The 27,442-nt window shown below is 33.9% G+C and overlaps 1 protein-coding gene across 26 annotated transcripts in view; it reads left to right on the forward strand.

Moving 5' to 3' along the window:
* FIP1L1 (factor interacting with PAPOLA and CPSF1) overlaps positions 1-27,442 on the forward strand; it is a 74,255-nt gene that overhangs the window by 18,222 nt on the left and 28,591 nt on the right. For 9 of the 26 annotated variants that reach the window (XM_072775063.1, XM_072775065.1, XM_072775069.1 and 6 more), the window contains 3 exons: positions 5,633-5,742; positions 22,045-22,138; positions 24,010-24,166. In XM_072775063.1, coding sequence (XP_072631164.1) covers positions 5,633-5,742; positions 22,045-22,138; positions 24,010-24,166 — 361 coding nt within the window. Of the gene's footprint in view, positions 1-5,632; positions 5,743-12,796; positions 12,905-22,044; positions 22,139-24,009; positions 24,167-27,442 lie in introns of all 26 variants that reach the window. The other 17 variants (XM_072775051.1, XM_072775055.1, XM_072775053.1 and 14 more) reach the window with 3 other exon arrangements.

Raw genomic sequence — 27,442 nt, forward strand, 5'->3', positions numbered from 1 at the left:
ACAAAAAAAAAAATGTCATAAGAATATAATGGGTAACCCAAATATGCAGAGATAAATTTATTTCTTAGGTATTACTAGGTACCAAAATGTTTATTTTAGACTAAATGCTATAGGAATTGGAGAAATGAGTTGATGAGAAACTACCCTAGGATTAGAAATGGCATTGAGTACAATATATAGCTACATTTTATTTCTATATTTTTTAATGAAATCTGAAGATGCAGTATTAGAGAAGCATGTCATTTTAATCAAAACCTTGTGAGTGGAGAACAGAAGGAAAAATATTATAGATTAGGAAATGGCTTGGGCAAAGAAAGAAACTCAGCTTAATTTAGTAGATAGTGGATGAGAGTATTATTTAAGAAATTAGCCTTACTAGGTGAGTTCTTTTTGGAAAAGAATAGAAGAGAGATGGCTTTGTAGGGTGTGGTTTCATTCTAGAAAGCCTAGAAACAAGGACAAATTGGAGGAGTTATTGCCTATTTGTGAGCAAGAAAGTGCCTTATAACTTAACATAAATTCTGGAAGTACAAGTAATATAAGTAACAATTCTGGCAGCAATATAAGGTGTGGTCAGAAAAAGAAAGTCTAAGCTCTTACCTACTAATTCACTGTTTGAATTAGTTATTAGGGTTGGTGAGACAGATAGAAGAAAAAGGACTTCTCCAATTTTCTTATTATGTCTGAGCACCTCTAATGTGCACAACATTGTGCTTGATACTCTAGTAAGGTAAGGTCTCTGTATTCAAGGAGCTCATGATCTGAGTAATGTATATATATGAACGATATAGTGTGATAAATGTGTTAGTGCTATTATCAAAGTACAGTAGGGAGTTCAGAGGATAGAGTGGGTTACCCTATGGTGCAGAATCTAGAAGGATTCAAACATGGTAACTGTAAGATGCTTGAGTTTTCATTAGTAGAAGAGGGGGAGTATAAAACATTTAAGACAGCAATATGAGCAAAACCTGATAGCATGAAAGGAGAGTTGGGGTGGATGAGAGAGATTGTAGGAGAGAAGCCTGGAAATGGTAGACTTGGGGCCGTGATCTTAAACTAGCCTGCAGACATTTGTGTAGGCCATAGGAAGCCATTGGTAAGTTTTTGAGTAATAGAATAGCATGAGCAAATCTGGTTTTTAGAAGAAGAACGGACAAGTGTTCTTGAGAAGGGTAGGGTATAAGGAGAAAATGAAGTCACAGACCAGATACGAAGCTGTTGGAGTACTGTAGAGATGAAATGAGTGAAGAACCCATCTTAAACTAGTGAATATAGAAAAAGGGAACAGATTTGAGAATCACAATTTTTCTTTTCACGTCTACTTTTTTTTTCTCGTCTACTTTTTAAAATCTTTAATCAGCTGAGAGACAAACAACCTACCAGCCTCTTTAAAACAATTTTTTAAACTTTTTGTTAAGTAAATTTTTAAATATACTAATCAGTAAATGAATGGTACAAATGCATTCCTATGTATTTATTACAGTGCTTCAATGATTATCCACATTTTGACATTCTTACCATTCTTTTATATACTTCAGTATATATAAGGTTTTTGTTTTATTTTTCTGGTTTTTGTTCTTTTTTTGAAATGAAAGGAGATGAAGTTTAATAAGTATAAAAATAAAACCACTTGGGTGCAAAAACAATTGTGTAATTTGGAGTGAGGAGCAAGGAAAGGGTGACTAGTGGGAATGAGTAGCATGTATGTGTCAGGAAAAATTGATTACAGCCTTCTCTGAAAATATTTTTATGTCTATATGTGCACACACACACGCGCAGATGATTTTGTTTTCCTCGGTGGATAAGTATAAGCTGTGTCACCCTGTTTTGTTATTTCCCAACTATGTGTCCTGCCTGGTCTGTTATCATCTGTTGTACCACGCGTTCATTTGTACCCTCTAAATATGGGCACATATATCCTTTATTTATGGGATATTTTCTTCTCTATTATGTTTTTACTTTTTCTATGCTTTCTAATGCCTTCTGGACCTCCCATTCAAATATTGGACCTGTTATGCTAGTGCTTTAATTTTCTTTTCTCTCATTTTCTCCCTCTTTGTCTTCTATTATCTGGGAGATTTCTTTAGCCTTATAACTCTTATTCATTTTTTCCTTTCTGTGGTTATAATGTTAATATCCAATATCTATCAGAAGATATTTATGTTAATGATAGGTTGTTTGTTTCATTTAGGTTTTATTTTTCTACAGAGTGTGTTTGTTGTTTTTGGCTTCTGACTTTCATCAAATGTTTGTTGATCCTTGGACATTCACTCATAAGCAAATGGGCCTCTAAAGTGATTGGAAACTCTGAATATAAATAAAATTTACTATAGTCTTTACTATAGAGCTAAGTTCTTTTAACTGTCTCACATGTCAGTATCATTTGGGTTATTTTGTTTTTTCTGTTTGTGGCGATTTGGTTTTTCAGGAAATAGATTTCAGTGGCCTGCCTAGAGGGTTTATACTTGGCTGGTTCAGATGTTCTGGGAACTTGAGTTGTCAATTTCTGAACCTTTTTGGGTCCTGCAGTGGAAATCATAATAATATTTTTGGTTTTTTGTTGCTAACTTAGGATTCAGGTTTCCTTAGTCTGCTCAGTTACTATTTTTTAATCTGCTTTCAAAGTCCCAAATTTTATTGCTTTGTCAGTCATTTTGTTCTTGTGGATTGAAACAAAATTATGATAATTTATGTGCTTTGCTATTTTTCCCTTTTTTACTTTAGTATTATGTGACAGATATTTCCTAGGTTATTAAGGTTTTTTGATAAATAACATTTTAAATAGTGCATTATTTGGATGTACTACACTTAACAAATTTCCTTTTAGATATTATTTTGTTTGTAAGGTTAATCTTTTATAATCTATGAAGAGCAGTTGAAAGAAATTTCACAAATTAAGTTTTGGTACACTGGTAGTATGATTTGAAATATTTAGCTTCTCAAGTTTACAGATTTCATTCAACTTTTGTTTGGATATGTAAGACCTACTGACATGACTTTGTTTTTAAAAAATCTGTCATGATATCTTATAGTCATTTCTCAAAAAACTAGATCATGTTTAAAAAAAATAGTCTCATTCTGGTTAGTTAAGTTTTGACTCTGTGTAATCCTGAGTGCAACATCTGAAAGCAAACACATGGATGCAAGTTAATGAGAGTTGCTAAAATGGCAAAGATGTTCAGAATTAAGAGTATTTTACAAAGAAATTAAGGAAAAAAGAAAACTTAAGTGAGGAAACAGAAGCAATTTTTATGTTTAAAAATGTACTGTCTTCCTGATGCCTTTTCTTTTTCTCCCTGTTGTAAATAATCTTTCATCCGTGTGCTCTTCTCTCTCTTCCCCTCCCCCTCTTCTGCTTCTCTTTTTCTCTCTTCTTCCTTCCCCCTTCCCAGTTTGTAATTTAGTGTTGACTATACCAGGAAGCATCTCAGGCTTGAGCATTATCAACCTAGACTTTGTAATCTTAGAGTTTTTCTGAATTAATGGGGGAAGTAGTCATTAATTAGATAATTGGGCCAAAAATTATATAGTTATAAATTCCAAGTCCTATGAAAGACTTTGCAGTGACATTTAGGCTGAGTCCCAAAGTCAGTCAAATAAAAAATAAATATTGAGTGCTTACTGTGTGCCAGGCACTATTTTTAGGTTGGGATACAGATTTGAATAAAACCTAAATACAGTATAAATCCTTGTAGGCCATGATAAATTTAGGTTTTATTCTGTTTGCATTGGGAAGCTATTGGAGAATTTTGAGCAGAGGAGAGACATGAGTTGATTTACACTTTTAATAAGATTGCTTGGCTGTATATAGAGGATGGATTTTACAGAGGTAAGACTAAAGCAGAGAGAACATTTAGCAGAACAGTCGATAAGTGGTGGTAGATTTAACCTGGATTTTAGGGGTAGACATAATCAGTGGTTGAATTTGGTATGTATCATAAAGGTAAAGGTGACAGAGGATGGTCCTATCTATTGGATAATTGCTAGGATTTCTTTTTTTTTTCCTGAGTAACTCAGTAGATGATGGTGCTATTTACTTATAGAGAAGACTTGGATAGTATCAGATTGGGGGATAAGTGGGAAATCAGTAGCTTTGTACTGATCACGGCAGGTTTGAGTTGCTTATTAGATAATTGGATATAAATTACTGAAGGGGAACAATTGAGACCATACTCTTAACTTTCATATTCCTGATATTTGCAGGAAGAATTTTGCATTTCTTTTTTCTGTGTTCTCATAACATCTTTTATCCCACAGATACTTTTTTTCATAGCATTTATTGTATTGGTCTGATCGTTCATGTATCTGTCTTGTCCCATGGTCTAAGATTTTGTTGTATTTTTCTCTCTAGTCTCAACCTCTGGTAACAGATTTTTAGATAATAAATAATAGATATTTAATGTTTGATGAGTGAACCATGTTTATTTCCCATCATCACATTCTGTCGGTTTACCTTTCAAGTATCTTATCAGATCTGTTTCTTACTATCTATCCTCATTTTCTTGGTACTGATCCTCTGTCATCCCTCACTAGGATCTGGGTCTTTTAAATGGATTTTTTTTTTAAAGTGGAACTCTAAAATGTCAATGTTAAACCCTAATTATATAAAGACAGCCATTAGGGGTTTGGGTTTAGCAGTACTAATAAGAGATCTCGCTTTAATGCCTCAGATACATTCTTTTTCTCATACAATGATTATATGAGAGCTAGATGGTTTCTGGAATTGGTGGTTTGAGTGTATCAGAGTCAAGGTGTCTGAAGTTTTCTTGGCTTTTGCCTCATGGGGAAAAAGAATGGTGCTGAATTTAGATTTTAAGTAGGACATAGAATATGGTGTGATGTTTTTTAAGTATAGGGCAACTTAGTTTGTTTGAATTTAATAAATTAATGATGACTTAAGATAGGAAGGGGAGTATAAAAGGAGACGAGCATAAAGAAGAATTTCACCAGTTTGTAGGAGTATGACTGGACCATACTCAAAAGATCTGCTAGGAGCAGAAAAGATGGCTAAATCTGGGAGAAATTATGAAGTAGATAACTGGTTTGAAAATGAATATAAGGAGGGAAAAAAAGTTATTGAGGAGACAGATGACTACCTTCCAGCTGCTAGGGGTATTAAACTGGCAGGATGGTGGTACAGTTGGTTGATGAGGGGGAAACAAATGGTTTGGAAGTGCAACAAGGGGTTATTAATACTCATGTTGGAGCAGATCACAGTCTGAATTGAAAATGGCCAGAATGGCTAAAATGGCCATTGGTGGTTTTTTTCAGAATGGTAGTAAACATAGAAGGGGAAAATTCTTCAAAGCCTTTCTTGAACTCTGAAACATGGAGTCATAACCAAGTATTTTGGACTTATTTGTGGCATTTAAGGGAGTTTATGAAAGGACTTATGGCTTATTAGAGTGCTAAGTGACATTAGTGTGAACTTTTTAATGGTTGGGAACATTTTGATCCCCTAATCCATCCTTGGTGCCTTTACTTAATGCTATTCTAAAATAGGATAATTTTATTAAATATTCAGCAACAAAACATACTTCATATTTAATTTGAAATCACATGTTACAAATGTGAACACCTTTCATGTATTTTGAGTGTTCTATTAAATAAGCTAATAACCCTTTTTTTTAAGGTACAGCAGGGAAGAACTGGAAATTCAGAGAAGGAAGCAGCGCTTCCATCTACAAAAGCGGAGTTTACTTCTCCTCCTTCTTTGTTCAAGACTGGACTCCCACCAAGCAGGTTAGTTAGACAATTATAACTCCATTTATTGAAGGCATTGGTATCTTCATCTTGTATTAGGGCTATAAAGTATAAAAGTGCTGAATGTTCTGCCAAAAAACTGGAACATTCTATGTTGTTTTAGTACAAAATGAATTCCCTGAAAAATTCTTCTGGGTGCCTTCCATTTAAAAAAAAGTAATCTAGGTAAGCAATAAATGAAGCATGGTATATAGTTACATGTATATTAAAAAGATAGTCTTACACATAGGAGAGATGGCGGTAACAATGGTCTTGCTGTTTTCTGTGCTCATTATTGTTCGTAAATAAAGAATTATTGGGACTTTCTAAGTCTAGATCTATTGGCCTAAGTGTGTTTTACTAATTTTAGTCAAAGAGATTGTAAAAATTTCAGCCTGGGCAGTCTTTCAGATTAAAACCATTTTCTTTTCTTTTTTCGGTTTGTTTTGATAATACCTAACTTTGAATTTCACAAGATGGCAATTGTAAGAGGCAGATGTGCTGGCAAATGGTTAGCCTGTTGCCAGGAAAATGGTAAAGGGTAAGCTAAAATAGGGAAATAAGATCTTAGTTTAATTTTGTTAGATAAAGATGACTTAAGTCAGTTATTTCTTTGGGCTTGAAACAAGTGAGTAACCCAACTGTTAACTAGTTCTCAGTCATATCATTTACCTTTTGTGGTACTTAAGTTTACTTTACAGTTTTCTGGTTTTGTTATTCTGTAATTTTGAATTGCTCTAAGAGATTATATTTCATAATATGCAAATGCAGGAAGAGATGGTATGGGAACATGTGGTTTAGCCCTAAGATAAGGGTTCTTGAAACTTTCAGCCAAAATTAAATGTCACAAAGCCATCTTGGATTTTGACTGTCTCTTCTCATCCTAACAATTACTAGTCATGGACCTATCCAAATTTTATTTAAACTAAATGAAATCTCATCAAATGTTTGGCTAAGAAGTTATGATAGCTGAGGAGTACCAATCCTTTTAATATGTAGTCTTTTTTTTTTTTTTTTCATATTTTAAAAGAGGTTACTTTTATTCATTGAGTTTATTGTGTTCTGCAGTATAGAATGATGTGACGATCTTTGACTCTGGTGCCAGACTTCTAGGGTTTGAATTCTGCCTCTATTACTTACTAGCTCTGTGTCCTTGAGCATATCCCCTAATCTTATTCTTTCATTTCCTGATCTGTAAAATGTAGTAATAATTAATAATAATAACCTATCTCTGCCAGAGTAGTTATGTATATTAAATGATTCAATTTATGTGATGTTTTTAGAACAGTGGTATGCACATAGGTAATACTCTATAGATGTTTGCTAATTAAACTATTTAAAAATCAGTAGCAGGTTTTCTGTTATTTTGCCTGCCCCCTCCTTATTAAAAACAAAAAACAAACCCCAAAAAACCTTGGGCCAGATTATGTAGGGCATTGTACCATTAGAAGTGCTATGGCTTTTCCTGTTAGTGAAATAAAAAGGATGATACGGACAGAGTTTGTGCAGAGGAATGAAATAATCTACTGTAGGGTTTTTGTTTTTGTTTTTTAAGATTTTACTTATTTGAGAGAGAATAAGAGAGAGAAAGAGCACCAGCAGGGGAAGGGTCAGAGGGAAGCAGATTGCCCCACTTAGCAGGGAACCTGACTCGGGGCTCAATCCCAGGACCCTGGGAGGGATCACGACCTGATCTGAAGGCAGACGCTTAACCGACGGTTGAGTGTCGCTTGAGCAACCCAGGTACCCCTTACTGTAGGTTTTTAAAGTCTTAATTGCTTTATTAAGAAGATCAGACTACAGAGAGTTTAGGCATAGAAACTAGGAGGCCAGTTAGGAGGTTGTAACCGTTATCTAGGTAAGAGATAACTTGGTCCAGAGTGGTTGTGGTGCAGATGGTGAAGATCATTTACATCTGAGATGGAAGAGACAGTAGGAGGAAGGAGGGCTTTTCAGAGGGAGACCAAGAATTCAGTTTAGGACATAATAAAATTGAGATGTCTGTTGGAGAATTTGCATAGGAAGAGATATAGGGATCTGGAGTCCAGGGGAAAGATACAGGCTGGGGATAGAAATTTCAGAACAGTTGGTGTTTTAATTAGTATTTAAGTGAAGTTATGAAACTGAATCAGAATGTATTGATAGAGAAGTGGTAAGGACAGAGCCCTGGGTTGCTTCTTTCCAGGTAAGAAAAGAAGGTGGAGGAGATCCATAGAGAAGAATGACTATTGGCATAGGAAGAACACCCATTGTATGTCTTGAAAAAGAATGTGTTTCAAAGTAGAGAATTAATTACCAAATAATACTGATTGGCCAAGAAGAAGGGGACTGAGAATGACTTTTAGATTTTATTTAAGTGATTTCTACCCTCAGCATGGGGTTTGAACTTATAACCCCAAGATCAAGAGTTCTATGGTCCACTGACTGAGTCAGCCAGGTGCCCCAACTGTTTTTAGATTTTAAAACACAAAGGTTGCTGGTGGTCCTGACCAGGATCATTTTTAGTGGCATAAGGTGAAGTTTGAAAAAAAGGACTTTTTGGAATGGATTCAAGAGAGAATGGAAGGAGAGGAATTATTATTATTTTTTAAGATTTTATTTATTTAATCATGAGAGAGAGAGAAAGAGAGGCAGAGACATTGGCAGAGGGAGAGAAACAAGCTCCCCACAAGGAGCCCAATGTGAGACTCGATCCCAGGTCCCGGGATCAAGACCTAAGCTGAAGGCAGGTGCTCAACCGCTGAGCCATCCAGGCGTCCCTGGAATTAGAATGAGAAAATATGGGCAACTTTTTTTTTTTAAGATTTTATTTATTTATTTATTTATTTATTTATTTATTTATTTATTTATTTATTCATTCATTCATTCATTCATTCATTCATGCATGCATGCATGCATTCATTTATTCATTCATGAATGACACGTAGAGAAAGGCAGAGACACAGGCAGAGGGAGAAGCAGGCTCCACGCAGGGAGCCTGACGCAGGACTCGATCCCAGCACTCCAGGATCACGCCCTGGGCCAAAGGCAGGCGCTAAACCGCTGAGCCACCCAGGGATCCCCAACTTTTTTGATGAATTTTTTTGAGAGGGCAAAGGAACAGAACAGTATTAAGGCAAATGAGGAATTGGGAAAATTTTTTTCTAAAATGATAGAAATTATAGCATGTTTGTATACTTAGAATGAGTTACTAGAGGGAATATTGATGATGCAAGAAGGGACAGTTGTAAGAGCAATGTCCTTAAGAAAGTTAGACAGGATGTGATATGCAAGTAGAGGGTTAGCCTTAAAAAGGAGATGGGCAGTTTACTCATATGAACAGGAGAGAAGGCAGGACGCCGTGAAGTGAGTAGGATAAGATAATATTGATGGGAACAACTGAAAGCTCTCTCCTGACAGCTTCAGTTTTTCCCAGCAGCACAGGATGCAGACTTAACCTGATGAATGTGAGGATGTGTGGAAGTGGGTGTTGAATGTTGGAGAAGAGAAATTCTGAAATAGTCATTTAGAGGTGTACGAATAAACTAGGGGAAAGAAGTAGGATTGCTAGATACTACCTGGAGGGAAACTTGCCATCTAGAGAAGACTTTTTTCCAAGATGAGAGAAATTACAACATTTTTATATGTTGATAGGAATGAATTAGTAGAATGAAAAATTCACACAAGGAGAGAGAGAGTACATTTCCAAATTTTCTTGAGGTTAATGGCTATGGTTGTGTGTCTCTTGTCCTTGTCAGGTGTTGGTATGTTCGTAAAGATTAGCTAGAGTTGGATTTAACAGGGGTTGCAGTTATACCAGGCAAATATGACAAAGGGACAAGGAAGGTGAGAGGATCCCTAAAGTGATTATAATGATGGATGTCCATGGATCGAAGGAGACCTGGAGAGTAGTGGCAGCTAGTGACAGTAAAAAGGAGATAAAATAATGATAGAAAAGTTAATGGACCTATCACTACTACCAAAAATGTGGATCATTGCCCCCATAACCTATAGAAACATACCCAACATATTAAAACTATCACTTTTTGATATGAAGAACAGTACCCATTGCTCATTAGGAAAGCTTGTTTTTTGGGTTCATCTTGATCAAAAGCGTACTTTTGTTCATTGTGAAATAGTTCCCTAAATAAATATTTGTGTTTTTTGTTTTAGTCTTTGTATTTATGGAGATTAGAGAGACATGTTTGAAAGGAAAATTTTATGGACTTTAGGGAGAAGATAGGAATGTCACTTAGGACATGGTAGAGATGACACAACAAATAGTAATGAATTGTACTACTGACCTAACTAACCACTGTATTTCCTTTGTTAAAAATCTTAGATTGCCTTATTGAAGTGTGGATGACTGTTGGTATGTTTGCATAGAAAGTTTTTTAATGATTCTTTGTACTTAATTGGTAGAAATGCTAGGTTTCTAACTTTCTGTATTGCCCAGCAAATTGGCATACTTAAGTAAAATGTTAATATTTAATATATCAGAATGTTTTGCTTAATCTTTAAAAGTTGTCATATTAGGTCAAGAACATACAGCTTGATAAACTTTGACAAGCTGAACACTCATGGACTCTCATGTATTATTCCTCCATATTCACCAGTTATTAGCATTTGGCCATATTTGCTTTAGAATTTCCCAAAAATATTTTCCTTTGCGAACCATTTATTAATTATAAACATCATGCCTTCAACCTCTAAATACTTCAGCATGTAAGAATAAGGACTTTCTGTTATGTAATCACAGGGCACAGTTATCAGAGTGATAAAATCTAATAATGAGCCAGTATGTTAATAAACAAGCCATAAATTTAGCTAATTATTTCAATAATGTCTTTCATGGCAGTTCTTTTCCTTGATTTAGGATCCAGTCCAGGATCATCCATTATAATTAACTCCTTTATCTCTTTATTCTTTAATCTGAGAGTTTCTCAGACATTCTTTGTATTTATTGACTCTGCATTTTGATGAGTATAGTCCAGTACTTTTGTAAATCATCCTCAGTCTGAGTTTACCTGATGTTTCCTCTTGATCAGATTCAGGTTTTGCTTTTTAGGCAGGAAACTGCAGAAGTGATCTTGTGTCCTCAGTGCATCATCCTGGAGGTAGATGGTATCATTTTGCCCCATGGTTAGCGATGATAACTTTAATGGTTTAGTTGTAATGGTGTTCTTTGGGTTTTGTACTGCAAAGTTACTATTTTAACTTTGTATTTAGTAAATCTTCGAGGTAACTGTAAATATCCTAATTCTTTTTAAACTTCCAGGGAATTTTAGTATCCATTGATGATTTTTACTTTTTCCCATTACTATTATAATAGCTGTAAAATAGTGGTTATCTAATTCTGTTACTTTTCTTACATTAATTTGTTGGCATTCTTCTTTAAAAATGAGCATTCTCATCTCTTCCACTTATTATCAACTAGACTCATTAATTTTTGTTTTATGTGTGAGAGTGTGTTTGTGGCTTATAAATATGGTTTATTTGTATATGTAGTGTATATAAACTATATATATAACTCACATATACCATAATTCATATTGATGTTCAAATTGTTCCAGATTTGCCCTATGGCAGCCTCTTCAGAGTGGCTCCTGTGACCTTTTGATTTGTTTCCATCATTTTTTTTTGGAGGATTTTACTTTCTAGCTTTACCAGATGTTCCAGGCCTATCTTATGCTTTTTCTGCCCCTCCCTGGAAACAACCATTTCTTGAAAGCGCCTTGGTGCCTTTTAGTGGGAAATGATTAGAAGCCAAGATCTTGGCACCAGTTATGTTCGTTGCTGTTGGAGTGTCGTGGTATTTAGGCTTTTTCAGCACCTGGCACTTGGAGAAAACAAAACAATTTCAATATGAAATTGCCTTATGTATAATTTTAATCATGCAGTCATCCATGTTTCTTTCACTTCACATTTGACACCACAGGTTTCTACTTCCTTTCTTTTTTCCATATTACATCTCCATCTCACTGCATTGAGAATCTGGTTCCCAAAAACTTCAGTGTTTGTACTTACTTGCTTAATCCTAAATACACATAGAATAGATTAGGACTTCACCTACCATTTTGAAAACCAAACCTATTAAGTAGAATTCAAGATTTCTTTGGAATTCCTTTTTTCTTTTTCTAGGCTGAGGGTATATAGTCAAAATATTCAGCTTTCTTCAGAGTGATTATATTAATCATTTAATCATTTAAAGTATAATTGTTCCATTGTTTCTGTTTGTATTCAGTATTAGCTTTTCTTTTTCCTCCATGTTTATTGACTTATTCTTTGAGTATATAAAACATTTAACAGAGTTCCAAGTATACTCAGATTTGTCATCCTTTCCCCTATTTCTTTCACTTTTTAATAACTGACTACATTTTATCTAGTTTCTGGTTTATTCTTCCTTTTTCTTTTTACATAAATAAGCAGATACGTAACATACATGTTTTTCCTATAGAAAATTTACCTATTGAAAGTGTGTTCTTATTAGTCCTTTAAGGGACTGGCAAGAGTGTAAATAGCTGAACATCTTATGGAGTGTGTCACTGTGGTTAAAATTAACTTTCTTTTGAAATTTATTTTGAAAGAGTTATTTTGAAAAGGAATTTTTATTAAATGTATATATTTATAGTAGGCTTTTATAAAACACACCAGAGTGTTACTCTTAGCTGGTATACTACTTGTACCTATTGAAGAATATAAGGAAAGGAATACCAAAGTTTTGAATAAGGTTTTTTGAAGCCACAGAAGTTAATATTATTCATTAAAGCACATAAATTTATTTCTTAATGATATATTATAACCTGATATGCCCTTGGTTCTTATTTCTTGCATTTTGACATCATATTATTTTGAAAAGATTTCTAAAAATTTTCTAGAGTTAATAAAATGTTGATAACACATTTATATTTAAATACCTACTAGCAGTTACAGTATCACAGAGACTTGAAGAGAATGATATAATAGGAACATGCTAAAGGACCTTAGAAAAAGCATGTCAAAGAAAAAGAAAAAGAACAAGGGGGGTCAGAGACAACAATATATAAGAAAAAACATAGAAAATTTATCTCACCAGAAACAGCACCTCTTCTCAGTCTCAGACAAGTACTGCCTCCAGAAAAGCCAATTCCAGCGTTGGGAAGTGGCAGGACCGGTATGGGAGGGCCGAATCACCTGACCTAAGGTAAGGCTGTTTTTAAACATTGGCTACTCCCTGATGTTTAGATCATCAGTGTTGTTTTGTCTAGTAATAAGATAAAATTTTGATTAGACTGTACCATATTTTTACCCCCTCAATTATGCTTTTTCGTTACAGAAATTGAGGGTTTTAAAAATCATGAGTCAGGCCCTGTCACCTTACACCTTGCCTCTCATCTCTCTGGCTTTTTACACTATGCTATAAATTGCATGGAACCATGCTAATGGGACCTCAATAAACGTTTTTTTTCTCCCCACTGCTGCAGGTTTAATTCTTCTTTCTTATATCACACCCTGTTAAATCCCTGGGTGTGTTTCTGACTATTTGTTGAATAAGATTTAGCCTTCTGAGCTAATATTTAGAACCTGTAAAATTGAAGTGCACTCAGTCTTTCCAAACTGCAGTGCAAAAAGCAGCCATTTCATTGAGTCTACCAGTTGTTTTAGGAAGTATCATGTCCCTTATTGTTAGTATGCTTTTACTCCTGATTCCCCTCTGTAGAATTCTGGTTTGTGTTCTAAATCATGACACAGCATGCAGCCTTGATGGGTACTATATACTCTCTGAGCCTGTAACATGGTAATAATAATTTTTACCTCAAGGGATGTAGTGAGAAGCAAATATGTTAGATATGGCAGTGCATTGCCAATAGTAATCAGTCTGAGCAGTTAACAGTTTGCTTGACTGAGAAATACAGACTTAGATACCTCCCTAATTTATCATTTAAAGTTTTAAACAGTGATGGTATGGGGGTGGTATTTTGTTTGTGTTTGTTGTTACAGCATTTTAAGTTTTCTTCCTGGGCAGGTTGATGCTATATTAATGTGCTTTTAAATATTTTCATTTGTAAACTTTTAAATATGTCAATTATGACCGTATATCTCTGATCATAACAACTAAAAGCAAAGCAAAGGGAGGAAACACTACCAGTTTTATTTTCTTAGGTTTCCTTTTCTTCGAGGTCTTCATTATATATTTTCCATGAATAGTAAAAATTTCTAGTCAGCTTGGCTTTGATAGGCTCTCTTAGGAGAGAATAAGCTTAGTCATTCTCAAAAGTGACTATTCATCTGAAAGTCAAAAATATTTTGACCTTTTAAATAATATCCAAACTATAAGATAGTAATTGATGCAGATAGAAATATATTATCTAGATTCTTAGAATAGTCTTAGTTGCATGGGTTGCTTTAATGAAAATTTGCATATCTTTTTATTTTAAAAGTATACCCATTGACATTTTTCATAGTATTACATGATATTGATCTTTTTAAAACTAAAATTCTTGAAGAACCAGTAAAAATTTCAAGTATTTGAAATAAGTTAGATCTGATAAGTCTGGAGTGGAGTCTTTGAAGCTTTTCACATTTAATATTTCCACAAAACCCCAAAGTTTAACAGGAGCGCTAATAATACAATTTCTATATAATAATTAATTTGGTTATTGTAGCATACAGTGCCTAGAGAAACTCTTAGATTTATATTTAACCTGGCCAGCAATCTGGACAGCCTGTTTACTGATCCCAAAAAGGCCAGATGATAAGAGCCTTCATTTTCGTTGTTCTCTTGTTGAAATGAATCAGTATAGCCAGCTTTGTAGATAAAGAATAACTACTTTCTTCAAGCAGTCATCGCATAAATACTGGATATGGATATTAGGTTTGGTTTTGTGCCTGTGTGAATTTAAGATAGTTCTCTAAAATCTCTGGGCTTCTGTTTCTACATTTTTTTTTTTTAAGGATTTTTATTTATTTATTTGGTGGTGGTGGGAAAGCGGGAGAGGTGAAAATCAGACTCTCCACTGAGCAGGGAACCTGACTCAGGCTCCATCCCAGGACCTTGGGATAATGACCTGGGCTGAGGGGAGATGCTTAACTGACTGAGCCACTTAGGCACTCCTGTTTGTGCATTTTTAAAAATTTTTTTATTTATTTCTGATAGAGAGAGAGAGAGAGAGAGAGAGGCAGAGACACAGGCAGAGGGAGAAGCTCCCATGCACCAGGAGCCCGATGTGGGATTCGATCCCAGGTCTCCAGGATCGCACTCTGGGCCATGTTTGTGCATTTTTAAAATGACAGGACTGGATTGTGTTATCAGGAAGGCCCCCCCCCCCTTTTTTTTTTTTTTAAGATGTTACTTATTTATTCATGAGAGACATGGCGAGAGGAGCAGAGACATAGGCAGAGGGAGAAGCAGGCTTCTTGCAGGGAGCCCGATGCGGGACTCATTCCCAGACCCTGGGATCATGCCCTGAGCCAAAGGCAGATGATCTACCACTGAGCCACCCACGCATCCAGGAAGACCTTTTGAATCTTGAAATTATTTTCTGGCTAGTCTCTGGTTTGTGTGGAAAAGGAAATCTGAGAAAGTAGGAAATATGCCAAATTTATGGCTAATTAAGAGGCAAAGTCAGGCCTAGAATTCCTGGTTTTCTGCCTTTTAGTACCAGCAGTTAAGGCAGGTTGATTTTCATAAGCAAAGGCATAGAAATACTTAGATCACTTATTTGTAATGCAATATGAAATTATATATGTTTCTTATTTTAATACCTGGAACTCCTTCTTCTTAAATCAATCATTTAGCAGAATTTTTTAATAGTTGTGCCTTTGATTTAATGGTTTGTTTCTTGAAGTAATATAACTAGTTTATAGAGAAAATATTATTCCTTTGACTGAAAATAATACATCTCAGTGTTTATATTGTTACTCCCCCACCCCCCAAAAAAGATGCATTGGGAACACAGAATACTCCTATTCTGACTTTGTGATTAGTCTCACAGAATGTAGGTAGTAAGAAATATGACACTATTTTCAGTGTATATTTTGTACTTTTGAAAGTTCAAAAGAAACTCTAGATAAAAGCTCTTGTTCTCCTTTGGAATATATGTATATATGCGCACACATACAGCATATAAGTTTATAACTTGCACATAAAAAATGAGATGCTAACTCTTATAATTAAGGTAACTGAGAAATGTAGGGGTTTTTTTGAAACATGACTTAGATCTCTTTGTAAAGAGCAATTAAACAGTGGTTGCAATCCTTTTTATATGTTACTGTGTTTGGAGACTCAGACTTTTATCTCTTGTGTTCCAGTTAATTTATATAAAACAGTATTGTTCCACCTTTGATTCACAGTACTCTTCAAGCTATATATGTATGTAACAAGGACATTTTATTGGTACGAGTTTGTCTTATGAATTTTGTGACACTTTACTAAGCCAATTAGTAAGAAGAATGAAGCAGTTTTAATGAACACAGAAAATTGAAATTGGCAGTATGGATGATTGCTGTTATCGTCTCCTATTGTCCAGTTTATTTGTATGTTTTGTTTCTATTTATATCAAATGCTGGTAGATAGTTTCAAATTCTAGGTTATCTTATTAAGCTTATTTTTAATATTAATAATGCTTTTTAATTGATTCAGACTCTTGAAAGAGGAATAGTAAAATTCTTAATGTTGAATCACCAAAATATTTAAACCTGCTTGCATTTCTTTTAACAGACAAACATAAAACTTTCAATAAAACTGGATGTTAAGTGGACATTCAATCCAAGATCTCTTCATTTGTTCTTGCACTAGTTATTTTATGTCTTGATGAAATAATATATTCAAAAGATGTACCTGTACCTTCATGACATTTGATAGAGCATTCTGAATGCTTCTTGCTGTATTATGTAGCTTATAAGATTTTACGTGATTGGACATATGAAGGCCTTTATTTTAAAAGATTGCCTGTAGAATGATATCTTTTCCTATATTTAAAAAATGAAATTAAGTATAGCATGTAAACCTTTATTTCAAGCTCTGTGCAAAAGTGAGTAAATTTGAACACAATTCTTAATGAACACATTTATGTTCTCTACTGAGTCAAAGTTTAGCATAGTCCACCTTTAAGCCTTCAAAGGTTTTTTGTTTTTAAGATAGCTTAAAGAAGTAACAACATTGTAAAAATTCAGGCCCCAGAAAATTAGCATGGAAAAAAAGTAGACTTTGGCGTTAATCATACCTGAGCCTGAATCTGGGTACTGGCACCTTATTTCACAAAAGAGCCTTTTCCATATCTGTGAAAATGAAACTAATTGGACTTCACGCCAAGTACTTATGGGTTAAATGGCTTCTAAGCCTGCAGAAGCACCTTCTGCAGAGCACCTAGTAAGTGTTAGTTCCCTTTGGATCTCTGCTCTTTAGCTGTAGTACTGATAGACAATAAATTAGATGCTCTGAAAACAGTTTTAAATTCTGAGATTTTTATTTTGGACATTTTTTTCAAGACAAGTTTTGATTAATCTTCACTTGGAAAATAGAATATATTAAGCTTTCTATATAAACTGTATACATTGTAGAGAAAATTATTGTGCTTATGAAAGTAAAAGTATAGAGGCAGTACAGTGTGACTCCACAAAATTCAAAATATGAATATAAAAATATGTGTGCAATGAATTATAGCATTGCCTTGGTAGATATGACTTTATTGAGTAATAGGGAGTTATGTATTAATTTTTATCAGCTAATGTAATTGATTTTTGAAAGAAAATACGATGTAAGTGTCTTCCTTGGGCATGCCTTTAGTTGTAGTCCTCAGCTTTGGTTGTGTATTGGAATTACCTGGGGAACGTCAAAAAATTATAGATGTTTAGGCCCTAGAAACTGAATTAAGTAGTCTGGTGTGCACTCTGGGCATGGAGATTCTTAAAAGCTCCCAGATGATTCTGATGTGTAGGAAGCATTGAGAACCACTGATTGAGAGATCGGATTCTGGCTTGGCATGAAGATTATTAATTGACTATTAATCAAATATTTAGTGACCACCTTGGAATGTGAGGTAAACTGTGATAGATTTAGTAGGATGGAAACTGACATTTGCATAGCATTTTTATAACCTCATAGAGCTCTTTCTTTTGTGTCTCAATTTATATTTTCTTCTTCTTTAAAAGCCTTTTTTGTTGGTAGCCAGTACTAAAGGTCTATCATGCTTTTTCTGTTGCAAACAGATTGGTAGGTAGTATATTTGCTGAATTGGAAATTGGAATCATGCACATTATTTTCCTTACGTATTTTCTGTGCTCATGTTTTTCCTCCATTTGAAATGTTCTCCATCTCCATCCTCTGTGGCTAAATCCATTATTTGTCTTTCAAGGCTTATCTTTCCTAAAGTAGCTTAAAAGATGTGATACCAATTTCCATGCAGAATTGTTACAGGCATCTATTTTAGATGTATGACCTGAGTTAGACAGTGATACTAGTGCCTCTGTCTTAACTTGGGAATATTTAATAGACACATCTAGGTTTTTTCCCTAGAGAATGAATCCTTGAACTGTTGCTGCACAGTTCTCACTAGAAGCTCTGTTGTGAGAAAATACATTCATAGACTTGTTCAAGGATATGTGATTCATTCATCTTTTAGAATAGTGGTTCTAAACATTAAAGCAGTAACCTCTTTGAAAATTTGCTGCAATCTATAGATTCTTATGCCTGAAAAATACATTTATACACATGCATATATTTAAATTCAGGTACCTCCTGATCCCTCAGTAGCCTGTGTATGCTAGTTAAGGATTCTTGCTCAAAATTATATAGTTCAATCCTTAGATGAAGTCTGTATCAATAGGGCTATGTACTCAAACCACATCGTTTTGCTCTACCTTATTAAATTGCTTTTATTGAATTACATATTATGCTTCATTTGGTATTGAACATTTTGAGAAATAGTTCTGTGAAATTCGCTTACATTTTCATTGTAGTAATATTGGAGACTTTGTCCCTATTTCAGTGTTTTTCACAGCATGAGATTTCAGTCCATTAGAGGGGTGTGAAATCAGTTTCATAGTCTCAACCACCAAATATTTCTTGGTTTTGTATTATTTTGCCTTTTTTATGTATGATTATTTAATACTAATAATTCATGTTTGATTTTAATGTTACTCTTTATAATAAGTGTAAGTATTGTTTCATGAAACTTCTAGTTTTTTATATGTGTGTACTGGATTGCTGTGTAAAATGTGTTTCTTAAATAACTATTTTAGGATCAAAAATACTGAAAACTACTGTACTCCCATGTCTTCTCTTAAAGTGGACCCAGGAGAAATTTTTTTCTCTTTATTTTTTATCTGTAAAATAGAAATAATAGTTGTTACTTCATAGGGTTATTATGAAAAGAAAATGCATATAAAGGTGCTTAGAATAGTGCTTTTGGCACATAGTAGGTACTCACTAGTAGTATTACCAGGAAATGCTGTCTTTAGAACTAATGCTTTATTTTGATATTACATCAAAAGACATTTGTGATTAATGATGTCCTTTATTTTGACTGTTAAAAAATGAATAGCTCAGATAATTGGTGACGAAGATTAATAGCTAATTCCTTGTCTTCACTTGGCCCTAATTTTGTCACTCTTAAAGTTTTTGTTGTATCTTTATAAGCAGCCTACATCAGAATCACCAAAATGTGTCAGTTTAATTCCATTATAATTTCAGAGATATTTTCATATTCATGAAAGGTAGAAGCTTTTGTGAACATCCACTACTTGCATAACGATATCTGTCGTGGTTAGTTTCTATCTCTCTCCAGCTTTTTACTGTATAATTGAGTCCAGTATAGAGAATCTTGATAGCTACATTAGCTATCTGCCTTACTGAACAGATGTGTAAGTAAGCCCAGTTAAACTTGTGCAGTTGGAAACTCAAGTTACAGTAGATCCCCATAGTGAAGCTCTATTAGATCTTTTTATGCCCTGAAATAAAAAGTGATTTGTTAAAAATTTTCACAAAAATGTGCTTCAGCATCATTTTTTGTAATGTGACATCAGAATAACTGGATTGTTAATTATCTCTGTTAAATATTATGTATTTTTTGTTACTTTGGTATACGTTTATATATCTGTCAAAAATATTTGTACAAAATGATAAACTTCACATACCTGATTAAGGTAAATCCGTTTGTGTAGTAAATATCCATGGATAAAGAGGTATTATTATTGTAGAAATGTAAGAAATTGCAGTTTTTCGGATTTCCTCTACTGATGTTAAGGCTGATTTTCCATGTGTGTATTTTTAGAAGCTTTTGAATCTTCAGTGATTAATCTATTTAAAGTTGAAAAATTAGATTTCTCTGACTATATTTAAGATAAACTTTAGGGAATGAGTACTCTCATGTCTCAGAATTTTTTAAAGCAGTCTTTAGAAATCCATAGGATATAGAAATTTTTCCTTTAGGGCATGGACATTAGAGTGTTAGATCTAGATTTAAGTTTTGCTACTTTAACAATTTGGAGAAATTGAAAATCCAGATAAATTTGTGAGAATTTGTACTTAAGCGGAATAAATTTTAAAAGTTGGAGGCGGGAGAATGTGGCAATTAGAAATAGAGAAAAGTGGAAAAGGAAATAGTAGAGCTTAAGATTTTTACAATGAAGCCTCGGTAGCAATAAAAGATGAGGGAAATTCTGTCATCAAGATATACACCTATATCTGCTAGGATGTTGGAATCTGAGTTGTATATAGCTATCAGTGGGATGATGGCATTTGCTTTGATATGAAGTTATAGTTTTGTAATTGTTCTAAGTTTTAGGGGAAAATAGCAATATTTATTTTTTATGTCTGAGTTATTTGGATTTTTCTCACGTGTGAATGTTAGGATAGTTTCCAGCTATATTGAAGGGTAAAGTTAAGTTAAAAATCACTTTTGCTCTTTGAGTTTGTGAGGAAATCTGGGAAGTCAATGACCTGAGCATAAAATCAGAAAAGCTTGAACTTAAAAAAAAAAAAAAAATCTATTGGAGTTATATAGAGCACAAGTCTAAAAGTGGGCAAGATAAGTAGGAATGGACTGTGTAATTGAAGACATTTCAGATCCCACTATGCATTTTTTTACAGGGCTATCTTTATTTTTTTGTGAGCATAAAATTATTTATGGGGCTTCTCAAGGTTCACTTGAGGCAGACTTTCACCAGTTTTTGATTTTCAGAATCAAAAGCCACTTATCTTGCTAGGAGGCATAATAGCTCAAGGGAAAGGGTCTGTAGGCTTTGGAATCAGACAGAAATTTGAAAGTTTTGCCATTTAATTATTACTGATGTTAGTGACACCACTATGAGCCCTAGCCTTAATACCTATAACAAGCATACGGTAATTTGTTAAGGGAAGGCTTGTGGTTGTGAGGTTTAGGTATAATGTGTAAACATTCAACAAATGGTAGTTGTTATTAGTTGTTTTAGGAGCCTAACTGTGATGACTGTGGAAGGATCCATGGTACTGTAGTGTTTTGCTTCTCTAAAATTGTTAAAGGCAGGATTGTTTAGAGAACTAAAGTAGAGATGAAGAGACATTCATCTAATTTGCATCCATTTTTCATTGCCTTTTCTTTCAACTGACTTTTCTATCTTGTTAAGCATATCTGCTTTAATAAGATCCTCAACTACTAGCTGGCTTTTAACATTTTTTAAAATGTAACTTACTATCTTCTCCTCATTAAATTTGCAGCATTATTTTGTGGTAGACTTTTTCCATCTACTCATATACTTAAACATAAATGGATTATAAATACAACTGGAGTGGGGCAGGCGTTTAAATATTTAAAATTTTCTATTTAAAGGCAAGTTATCAGAAATGGAAAATTGGATCCCATTTTATACTTTCTAATTCTTGGAATAAATCACTAAGAAAAATACAGTGTGTATCAAAATGAACATTCTTTCTTTTCAAGTCTTGGGGGAATTTTGTAAGTTTCTGTAATAGAACTATAACATGTTTTACAATTATAGCAGCCAAAAATTTTTATTTCCATTTGCTTAGCATTTGTTACCTGATTCAATTCCACAAAGATAAATTTAGTTGGAGACTATTAAAAAACAGGAGATCTAAAAGAAAACCTATAAAAATACTTAAATTTAACATGACCATCATTAGGTACGTTTGTTCCAGCTTACTAATAAAGCTTAGCTTTTATGACAGTGCAAAGTAGTAAGATCTAACTAACTTAGTGAATTTTTTTTCAATGTGTGTTGTGATCTGGTTTTATTTTAAAGTACATGGCAAAAGGTCTTTATTTCATGTCTCACCTAGTATTTGTGTTATTTTTCAAACATCTAATTAGGTGAAACTGAATTGATTCAATTTCTATGTTACAGGAGATTACCTGGAGCAATTGATGTTATTGGTCAGACTATAACAATTAGTCGAGTTGAAGGAAGGCGACGGGCAAATGAAAACAGCAACATACAGGTTTCCTATTTTAAAATTATTAATTTTTAAACTGAAGGATTATATCTATGTTCTAACTTAATGTATTAATATACATTTATAGTACTATGCTATATGTTAGGTACTTTAGGTGCTACAAAGAAGATTTAAAATATGGAATTAATCACCCTTTTATTACAAAAGCTATTTCATTTAGAATTTATTATCTTTGGATCTTTTTTAGTAAGATTTCTTTTCCTTTGCTGTAAAAAATAACATGTAGGTTACTTGGACCATAAAAAGGGAAAGATACGGGAAAAGTGTAAAGAAGAAAATAAAACCACCAATAATTCTAACATCTGAAGATAACCACTCTTAACACTGATACATCTCTTCCTTGTCACCAGACAAGATTAGGATATACTGTTACTATTATTTTTTGTGTATCCCTTTTTTAAAAAAATTATTATTTACATTTTCTATATTCTTTTTTTTTTTTTAAGATTTTATTTATTTATTCATGATAGACACAGAGAGAGAGAGAGGCAGAGACACAGAGGGAGAAGCGGGCTCCATCCAGAGAGCCCGACATGGGACTCGATCTCGGGTCTCCAGGATATCATGCCCTGGGCCAAAGGCGGCGCTAAACTGCTGAGCCACCTGGGCTGCCCCATTTTCTATATTCTTAAAAATATTTAAATTTCTTTCAAATAGTTCATTATATGGATATACCATAATTTAACATGTCATTTTGGAGGGAAGTAGATTTCCTTTGTTTTCAAGTGAAAGAATGAAAGAGGAGATATTAGTAACTTGGATTCGAGTTAGAACTTTAGTAACTGAGACTTTCGGATATTAACTTGATCATACTGGTTTTTGTTATTACCTTTTCATGAGTACTTTTATTTTAAAAATGTCAAAGTATTTTGAATTTTATTACTTTTAGTAAATTAATCTTTTTATCCTGAAGAGTAAATCATTTCTAAACTGGAAGATAGCACTCTTTTCTTTTCTTTCCCCCACCATTAAAATGCCATGATTTCTTAAAATAATTCTGTTAGCTACTTTAAAAAATAGCTTATCAGCATAAGCATTACAAAAATTACTGTACTTATAATGTAGGAAAGGTTAATGAAAAGAGGGATTATATGTTTAAGTGATACCCTTTAGCCAACAATGATTTTAGAAGTATAAATTAAACTTACAGCATTATGTTGGATGTTTCTCCTCTTTCCCAAATATGTTTACACATTGGAATCCCTCATGGAGCCTTGACAAAAATCCAGATTTCTCTGTGTGTCTCCTTTAGGTTTGCTGACTGTCCCTTACCTGTTGACACAGATCAGTATTTTGTAAACATGTTTACTTTTCAAGTATAAATCCTTGTTCTTAAAATTACAAGGCTCACATGGAAAAGTTTTTTTATATCTGGCTGCTTATTTATTAATGCATGCAACCTGACGATGACAAGCCCTAGTACAGTGAATATCCATTTCTTCTGCCATGTTAATTTCTTAATGCTGGCATTTGTGATTAATGATTACATTGCCTTAATTTGAATACTGTAATTGATTGGGTAACAGATAATACTTACTACCTTATATTTATAATGTACTTAATTTAGAAGTACTCTTGTTTAGAATGTTTTTATTATTTCTTACTACATTTTTTTGGTAATGATTCAGTTCATTTTTTCTAGGCTTTATATGGACATCTTAAAAAGTGTGTGTAAATGTATATTCACATCTGTATATATAAACAAATATCACACAGAAAAAATTACTTCTACCTTCTCAAAATATGTATATGTGAATAAAACTTTCTACTTCATTTCTTAAATGAATTTATTGAGTTTTAAATCTTAGACAAGAACATTTATTCATTTTTTTAAATTAACTGTGCTTTAATTTTAGGTCCTTTCTGAAAGATCTGCTACTGAAGTAGACAACAATTTTAGCAAACCACCTCCATTTTTCCCCCCAGGAGCTCCTCCCACCCACCTTCCACCTCCTCCATTTCTTCCACCTCCTCCAACTGTCAGTACTGCTCCACCTCTGATTCCACCACCAGGTAAATAGTAAATAAGACATTTGATTTTGAAAGAAAAATAACCATGAGTGTTTCTTTTATTTTTAATTCTGACAGTTACAATATATATACTTGAAAATAAAATCTTCATTGATTACACTGTATTAAAATTAGGAAACTTATGTTAAATCTTCAGTAAATTCATAGTGAAACAGATCTATTCGTGCTATTAGCATAGCAAAGAGAATATACCAAAATAGAGAATGGACAGATACTAAAATTGTGATCTAAAAGTAGTGATCACTAAGGTTGCTAATTGTATACGTATAAATCCATATTGAATTGTAAACCTTGTTAACTGGTTTTGAAAAAAAGTTTTAGAGATACTTTTAGAATTGGAGTAAAATTCAAAAAATATATCCTATGAAGAGATTGAAGTGAAAATCTCAGTCTGGTCATCTTTGTATACTGGTTTCCTTTTAGGAGACTGCTTCTGGGTGCCAGGTACCTGGTATTTACTTCTTTTAAACAAGACAAAATTAAAGTAAATTTCTATCCTATTTTGAGCCACTTTTGATGATTTATTATTTTATTGATGGCAATAGATAAAATTGACAAATAATCCCCAAATTTTATATTTTCAACCTTATATCCAGTAGTCTTCATTACTTTATGTCCAATAGCTTCCAGTATTTATTCCCCTTAATCAGTTTTTAGTGAAACTGACAAGATTGATTCAGGTGATAATTACTTTCTTCCTAGGGAGAGTGCCAGTAGTAAATGATAAAAACTAGCTCCTGGTCCTAATTATAATTGCATGTGTGAGATATGTTAAAATTTGCTTTCTCTTAAAATCAGTTTATACTAAAAGAGCCATGTCCACTCACTCATTTTAAGAGAGCTGTGCTTGTTTTAAGGTGCCATTTGTAGTCAGAATACTGAGGCAAATAAAGGGTCTGAATAGTCCTTCCCTATAGTATTCATCCTTCCTCTCTAAATGTCAGCTGTTGCATTGGCCCTTCAGCCACAATACCTTTGATTCCCTTCCATTGTCACTTGAATCTTGAAAAAGGAAAATAAAATTATTATGAAAGACGTCTGATTTAGAGATTGGGTTGTCTCAAAAGCAGAGGAAAGAGAAGGCTGGATATGTTGGAGGTGCTTACTCCAGACAACATTATTTCTAAAATTCAATGAATTTCTTGTTCTGGAGCATGAACCATTTCAGAGGTTGTGATTGGACTGGTAACTCTTTGGTCTTTTGTACAATGAGAATTAACTAAAGGAAAAGGGAAAGGAATGAAGACTTAAGGGATTCATAGATGAGTCCTTTGTCTACTGAACATGATAAAATGTAGAAATAGTTAATTGTGAACATACTTGATTTAATGACACTGGAAGATAATCAATGTATGTGTTAATAGTCCTTATGCTAGATTGATTGGTAATCTTATTTTAACTTTACCAGGTATTAAAGGTGGCTTAAAAGAATTTTTTTGTATTACTAGCTAACATAATATATCCCCAGATTGCTAATAATTTATATAGTCAACACTAGCTGCTGTAAGAGTAAGTGGTATAAGTGAGTGAGAGAGAGATAGTATGAAAAATGGTGAAAAAATAAATACTTTTTGGTATAAGAATATTTAGAAGCTCTAAAGTATATTGCTTATAGACACTGGCATTATCTAGAAGTATACTTTTTTCCAAAATGACAAAGCTTTTCCATTTTTTTTGCCATATAACTCTGTTTATAAGGATAGTATCTTAATAATGTTCAGATTATTTATATGACATTATGCTGTAGAGTAACACTCATTATTTTTCTCTTGTTTAAGTTATTTATTTACAGGCTTACCTCGGAGATATTACAGTCCTAGACCACTGCAATAAAAAGAATCAAATGAAATTTTGGTTTCTTGGTGCATATAAAAGTTATGTTTATACTCTGCTGTAGTCTGTTAAGTGTGCAGTAGCATTATGTCTAAAAAATAAGGTACCTGCCTTAATTAAAAAATACTTTGTTGCTAAAAAATGTTTACCATCATCTGTGTTTTAAGTGAGTCATAATCTTTTTGCTGATCTTGGGGTCTTGTCTTGATGTTGGTGGCTATTGATTGATAGATCAGGGTGATGATTGCTGAAGGTTGGGGTGGCTGTGGCGGTTTTTTAAGATAAGACAATAGTGAAACTTGCCACATCCATTGACTCTTCCATTATGAACTATTTCTCTGTAGCAGTGATGCTGTCTTAAAGCATCTTACCCACAGTAAAACTTCCCTCCAAATTGGAGTCTGTCCTCTCAAACCCTGATGCCTGCTGCTTTATCTACTAAGTTTAGGTCCTATTTTAGGTCTGTTGTTGTCATTTCAACAGTCTTCACAGCATCTTCACCAGGAGTAGGTTCTGTGTAAAGAAACCAATTTTTTTTTTTTTTTTTTTTGCTCATCCATGAGAAGCAGCCCCCCATCCGTTCATGTTTTATATGAGATTGCAGCAATTCGGTCCCATCTTCAGGCCCCACTTCTCTTTCTAGTTCTCTTGTTATTCCCACCACAGCTGCAGTTCTTTCCTCCACTGAAGTCTTGAAGCTCTCAAAGTGCTCCGTGAGTTTTGGAATCAGCTTCATCCATACTCCTGTTAATGTTGCTATTTGGACCTTTGCTCATGAGTCACGAGTGTTCTTAATGGCATCTCGAATGATGAATCCCTTCCAGAAGATTTTCAGTTGTCTTTGCCCAGATCTGTCAGAGGAATCACTGTCTGTGTCACTGTAGTCTTACGAGATGAAATGTATTTCTTCAAGAAGACTTGAAAGTCAGAGTGACTCCTTGATCCATGGGCTGAGAAGGAGTATTGTGTTATAAGGCATGGAAACGTTAATGTCCTCGTATGTCTCTGCACCAGAGCTCTTAGGTAACCAGTAGCATTGTCGATGGGCAGTAATATTTTGAAAGGAATCTCTTTTTCTGAGCAGTAGTCTCAGCAGTGGGCTTAAAATCCTGAGTAAACCATTGTCATAAACAGATACGCTGTCATCCAGGCTTTGTTGTTCCAACTATAGATCACAGGCAGCATGGACTTAGCATAATTCTTAAGGGCCCTAAGACTTTCAGAATGGTTAGCATTAGCTTCAACCTGAAGTCACCAGCTGCATTAGCCCCTAACAAGAAAGTCAGCCTGTCCTTTGAAACTTTGAAGCCAGGCCTTGACTTCTTTTCAGTTGTGAAAGTCCCCGATGGCATCTTCTTCCAATAGGAGGCTGTTTTGTCAACGTCGAAAATCTGTTGTTCAGTGTAGGCAGCTTTATGAATTATC

Source organism: Canis lupus, chromosome 14, assembly GCF_048164855.1.
Source record: "Canis lupus baileyi chromosome 14, mCanLup2.hap1, whole genome shotgun sequence".
In the NCBI taxonomy this organism is placed as follows: domain Eukaryota; kingdom Metazoa; phylum Chordata; class Mammalia; order Carnivora; family Canidae; genus Canis; species Canis lupus.